The following is a 6,437-nucleotide window of genomic DNA, read 5'->3' as shown; positions in this document are numbered from 1 at the left end:
AGCAAATAGAGATTTTGATTCTTGCTCAGACCAATAATGTGTACCGCATGTTGCTTCATTTTGGAAATTGAATACTTTCTTGATACTAGGATACATGAATAAATAAGTAGAATTAAAATTTATATATATATAAAAAAAACCCTCTTGGGCAGGCCAGTTGTCACCATATTTAATATGCAAAAAATCAGATTGGTCTGTTCAAAATAAACCCAGAAATATCTTTGGGCAGCCAAGGCAAAAGGAAATGAAACCTAAAGAGGGAAAACGAAATAGCAGAAGCAAGGCAATGTGATATCGTTATAGGACTTGTAGCACAATAATTGCGAGGGAATACCCATTTTTAAAAGTGAAACTTTTCAAGGTGAATAGCACAACGAAGATCTTGACATTAAAAGCGATTCTCTCTCTTTGTTTCACTTTCTGACGGGCTGTGCTTTCCTCTCTGACAGGAAAGAGGGGTTGATTCGGTTGATAGTGCAGTAATTTTGTCAAGCACACACACAAGGGAGAGGGGGGCAGCAGTAACAGATATCCATTGGTGATGATGGGTGAACTCAAACTCTTGAATGTATTCCACACAAGGCAACCTGCTTTATCTCTGCTTAGTGCAAAGCAACTCAGCCTCCATTCTCCATTTTGGCAACCTCTCTCTTTCTCTCTCTCTCTCTCTGACTCTTTCACGAAGATTCCATCATAGCTGGCCCAGACCCACACAGATCCCATCATTCTTAACTTGACAATGATATTGATATTGATCCATCATCTCATCATCAATTCAATTCACCAATCCCATTCATCCAACAACAATTACTAACACCCCAAAAACAGAAAAAGAAAAAAAAAAGAAAAAGATTCCTTTTATTACCAGCAAAGCTATATATATCAAAAACATAAAAGAAAAAAGAAATATAAATACACATTAACCTCTTCCAATCCAACCCTCAAAAGTTACATGAGATTCCAACTCAACCCCCCCAAAAGAAAAGAGAAAAAAGGGAAAAACCTAAGCTATAAAGGGTAAAATTAACAGAGAAGGGGGTGGAAAGAGGTACAAGTTGGGGGCAGGAAAATGGACAATGGTGGGTCTCAGTCCCGAGCAATCAGTGCAGACAGCTCAGCATAGCAGCACATTACACACTGCCCTCTCATCCCCACAAGTTTTTTTTTAAACCATTTTTTTTTCTGGTGGCTATCCATTGAAAATTAAAATTAAAATAATAAAAAAAGTTGGTCTGAACTCTCATCTCTGGAGTCCACCAACTCGACCCGAGTTAACTCAGTGAGCAACCACCGTTTTGGTGGCGAGTTGCCACGCGGAGGTGGCAATCAAGGGTCTAGTATGCCAACCAAGCATAAGGCAACCGTTATTCTCTTCCACTCTGTATCCATCCCCACCCGCAAACAGTGCTAGCAACATGCTCGCTTGCTTGAAGGCATTTGAACCCAAGTGGACCGGTGCGAACCCAGCAGAACCAAATCGGGTCCGCCACTGACCCAGTGTCTCGTGCCTCTCGACCCGGTCCACCCCTTCGCACGCTACCACGTTGCAGATCTGTTTCCCAAGGTACACCTCCGACATCACCTTGTCCTGCGAGTTTACCGAACCCTCAAGCGAGTCGAACATGGTGGAGTAGTAGTGCAGCGACTCCGTGAACCTGTCAAGAAAACCCGGTCCATTGTGGTTCGCCTCCTGCTCCACCACCGTCACGATCTCCGGTCGAATCTGCCTCACCACCGACAGAACCTTCTCCACCGCGCCAGGACGAGCGAGCAGCTTGTGCAGCTCGAAAACCGAGTTAACCGCCACCGCCTCGGTCTCACTCGGCCTCAGCTCCAGCATCGAAGCGTCAAGATCCGCCAAGCTGTTCGCGACGAATCCTCTATACTCGAACTCGACGTGGATCGTTTCGGCTAATTGAGCGAGCTTCCAACCTACCTCCTGCAAGTGATCGGAGTTGTCTGCCGCCGGTGGTCCGATTCCGGTTAACCGGAATGCCGGCGGACCGCCCGGACGGAGAGCCAGGGCTTGCATGAGCGCTGGCCACTGCATCCCCTGGTTCATGCTGAAATCGATGACGTGGACGCGGTTCTTTCCCTGGAACGCTTCGAGGATGGCCTGGTTGGCGGTGAAGTGAGCGAACTTGAGGTAGGGACAGGTCTCGTAGAAGTGGATCTGGAGCATATCGGAGAACGAGTGGTGGATCGGGTTCTCCGGGTATAGACCGTAGATCCGGCGAGCGAGGGCTTCGGCGAAGTAGGTGGCTACTTTGCGCATGGCTCCAACCTGAGACACCGCCAAGAACCCGATCTGCTTTACGAGCGCCTCCGCAAGAGACAGGTTGTTCTGGTGGACAGCCTCCGCGCACGCCATGAGTGTGTGGACGAGTCGGATCCCATTCTCCTGCGAGTCAACCAGTACGAGGGGCCGAGTCGAGGACGACGACTCGGAAGGCGAGGGTTTCATGCGCTTGGAGGAAGGAGATAGGGAATCGGCGGTGGCGGCGGCGGTGGTGTATATTGCCTTGCCTGCGATGGCCTTGAGGTCGTAGTCGGAGGAGGAGCTGTCCTCGAAGGCCCTATCCACGGAAGTTGTGATGGTGGAGGAATCAGTTTGGGGGAGGAAGGCGGCGGAGGAGGAGGAGGAGTCAACGGAGTGTTGCTGCGGCAACGGTGGAGGAGGAGGAGGCGGCACGTCGAGATTGTTGATCATCGTTTCGAGCCAGTTGGAGATATCTGCGGGGTTGAAGTGAACCGTGTCGTTGGAGAGTTGGGAGATTCCGTCCCGTGCGTTCCCCATGGCTTCCTCAAGCTGCTCAAGCTTCTGCGCCACTTCCGCCATATCCGACGACCTCACCTTGTAACCAACCACCGCGAGTAGCTCGTCCATGCCGCCGTCAGCCGCCGCGCACTCGTCCCAGAGCTTGGATTTTCCGGAAGAGGTTGTACCGTTGTGGATTGAGTAACCGGAATAAGCTCCGGCGATGGTGGAGGTGGTTGGTGGCGTAGATGAAGGTGGCGATGGTGCAGGCACGGAAGAGGGTGAGGGATCGTGTGGGTTGGGATGTAGATGGTGGTGCTCCCTCTTCATGGATGATTTGTGTTGTGAAGGGTACTTCTTGTTCGAAAGGTTTTTTTCACCCACCGCTTCCACTACTACTTCACTACTAGGACTGCAGTCATATATGAATCAAATCAATAATTGTGTATATATAATTTCTCCACAAATAATAATAAAAGAATAACTGAATTTATTTTTTTTAATAATTAATTATTAATATTTAAAAATATAAACTAAAATATATTATTAAATTAAAAAATTAGTTAATAATCGAAAATAATAACTAAAATAATAAATTCTAATAATTTTTAAAAAAAATTACCATTATTTTTATTTTTTTAGGAAAATAAAAAAATTAAAAAAGAAAGAGGGGGAAAATAATGGAAAAAAGGGAAAGTAGAAGTTAAACGCTCGTGACAAGGCTCGATATCCAACGAAACAAAGAGCTCAAACAGATAAGATCCAAATTATACATTTTTGTGTTTTTACTTTGTTTCCATTTTTGCTTCTTTTTTTTACCCCCTTTCTTATACTGTAGTAGTAGTGGTAGTAGTAATAGTATTAGTAAGTTAACATTATTAGGAGTTAAAATATTTCTATCCATTTCACATTCATTAGGCTAGGGCTGCGATCTATCAGCGGTAGTATATTCGTTGAGTTCATATAAATTTTATAAACTAAAATATAAAATATATAATTTTAAAGAAGAATATGAATATACATATTACAATAATACCTGTAAGGGGAAAACCGAAAAGGTCGAAAATATAATTTTAATCTTTGTACGTGTTCTTAGTAATTTTTGCAACAAAAAATTGGAAAACATTTAGCTAACTTTGTCATACTTCTCCCTTCCTTTTTTTTTCTTTTCCCTTTTTCCCTCTATCTTATTGGGTAAAAAATTGTTTATTAGTATTATCTTTTAATTTAATTACTAAAAAAATTTATTTTTGTTCTGACTAGGATATTCTTCCGTCTATAGGACAGCTCTGTACTGTTTTGCGAACTCTTGAAACCTCTTGTCCAGCAGAAAAGTAGCCTCGTAAACTCGAATCCAAGCATAGTACTTACAAAAAAAATTTTCGAGATTCAAATCAGTAAAGTATCTTAAAGAGAGTGAAAATGATGTTGTGTCTTCTGTTTGTGATCTTCCGCCCCTTATCGTCGGCTAAGACTCTGATTTATAACTGTTATAGGTGAAATATTTGTCGATTTGTTAGTCGAGATATCTGTAGCCAACTAAGTGCGAGATTCGGAGAAGAAGTTTGTTACGATAGGGAGTTATCTATTTTGAATTTGTTTGATCCTGCCGACGTATAACTCGATTTTGCTGATGTATTAGGGATATAGTACATATCCCCCAAGCTTGACTTACCGAACTTACATTTAGCAAGTTGAGCTTTTGTTGTGCAGTTATACCTCGGTTATGGACGAATATGTTAGCTTCCAAGCTCAACGCGCGTTGTTGTTCTTCAAGCTTGGGTTTTTTATGAAATAATAATAATAATAATAATAATGAATGTACCTCGTGGCATGTGTTGCAATAAATTCATGTGTATTTTTCTCTAGGCAAGATCTGGGCCGTTCTTTTAATCAGGTTATGTGAACAGTCATCTTTGAATTATCCACTAAGTTAGTGGGTAGTAGTGATGTTTTATTACCATTTTCGTTTTGGAAAAGATACGAACTCTTAACCCTAGTCTTCTTGCTTAAGTTTGTGAAAGAAACATGACTTCAAAAAGTTAGTTCTCTTGTCTTTGTTTCTATCTCTTTGTTTCGACGATGGGTAGAGAAAAAGAAAAGGAAAAGTTGGTGGAGGTTAAAAGTGAAAATTTTTATCACTACGTGCATGTTGATATTAAAACTCGCGCTTCTACCTATCGCTGCTCGAGCTTAAAGCTCTGAAATTGATCAAGGATGGTTCAGCTATTGGCGTCGAACTTCTCCCTTGTGGTAGTGAGGAGAGGGTTTGTGAGAGGAGGGGAGACTGGGCTTATTTCTATATGTATACCCCCTGTTTAACAGAACTCTATTTGAAATTTCCATTCTCTAACTTTGAATGTAAGGTTCTGATGCAGCTGAACTGTGCTCCCTCACAGATACATCAAATCTCATGGGCTTTTTTGCTAGCTTTTGAATGTTTGATGTCTTTTCTGGAATTTTCTATGTCTTTAAATATTTTCTTTTCTCTGTTTCAATCTAAGAGAGTGTGAAAAGGTTTGTGGGTTTACCTTAGTAGCTTCCCTGGTCGTTCTTTGTTTTCATTATATAAATCTTTCTTCAAGAATTTCAAATCTATGTTTGTGAAGGTTCAGTCAGTAAACACCAAATACCCTTTCTATTTAGATGGTGAGTTGATAGAGAGATTTTCGTTGTATTGATCTCCGAAGCCAATGCAAATTCTTGAGGCTGTGGAGAGAAATAAGGAAGAAAATATGTTTTTAGATTTTTTGATAGAGTGTTTTGCGGCTGCTGAATGTTTGTCAATTTCTGAATTGTTGAGTTTTGAGAAGGAGAATGAGAAAGAGGGGTTGAAGGCTTATATAGGTAATGTGTTTTTATGTTTTTTTTATTGGTTGGTTGCTAATTGTTGACATAACGCTACGATTGTTTGCAGGTGGGAGGGTTCCTAATTTAATTACTTCTCGGTTGCAATCTTTTCTGAAAAAGAAAAGTGAGAAAGATGGCAACGATTTAGGGGTAGTGAAGGAAGCTGGAGGGGATGTTGCTCACTCCAGTCTCCAGTGCCCGACCTCATCCTTCTCTAAAAAAAAAAAAGTTGAGTCCGAGAAGTCACTAGAGGTGCTCTCCGAAGAGGACAAGGGTGATAGGTCAATGTTTGAGAAGCAGAAAAAACTTCATGGGTTTATAGAGGAGGTGAACCATCAATCCCTTTGGAATGAGCAATATCCCGTTTTTGAGCTTGCTGATAGGGTTTCCCAGTATCCTGGGGATATAAGGCTGACTCGTCGTACGAGTATGGAAGGGATGGGAAAGTTTATCGAGGTTGGTACACTTTTGTTGCTAATTGGGTTGTGCTGTTTGTATAAGTGCTATTCTTTTATTTTGTTGTAGATTATGGCTTTGCGTTTGCTGTGTGTTGGTCGTGCTACTGAGCTGCTAGGTGCAGAGCAGCATGTTGTTGCTGAAAAAGTTGTGAATTTGGAGCGATCTGTGAAAGAAAAAAAGAATGTGATCATCAATGTGACCTCTAAGATGAAGGATAGGGAGGAGGAGGTCACTAAGCCTCAAGATCATATCCGTCTTCTGCAAAATGAAATTAAGGAAAATGACAAGGTCAAGGGTAAGATAACCTCTCGTGTTCACGAGTTAGAAAATGAGGTTTTGGAAATGTTTGCTACCGGTTTCAACCGAGTTG

At 42.1% G+C, this 6,437-nt stretch overlaps 1 protein-coding gene across 1 annotated transcript; it reads right to left on the bottom strand.

Annotated features, from left to right (window-relative positions):
- LOC107632061 (DELLA protein GAIP-B) lies at positions 841-3,201 on the bottom strand. The gene has a single exon (XM_016335698.2). It carries the CDS (start codon positions 3,086-3,088, stop codon positions 1,277-1,279), a length of 1,812 nt encoding a protein of 603 aa, XP_016191184.1. The 5' UTR covers positions 3,089-3,201; the 3' UTR covers positions 841-1,276.

This window comes from Arachis ipaensis, chromosome B03 (assembly GCF_000816755.2).
Source record: "Arachis ipaensis cultivar K30076 chromosome B03, Araip1.1, whole genome shotgun sequence".
Classification (NCBI taxonomy): domain Eukaryota; kingdom Viridiplantae; phylum Streptophyta; class Magnoliopsida; order Fabales; family Fabaceae; genus Arachis; species Arachis ipaensis.
Note: the sequence above shows the minus strand (reverse complement) of the source record. Positions and strands in the feature narration are given on the sequence as shown.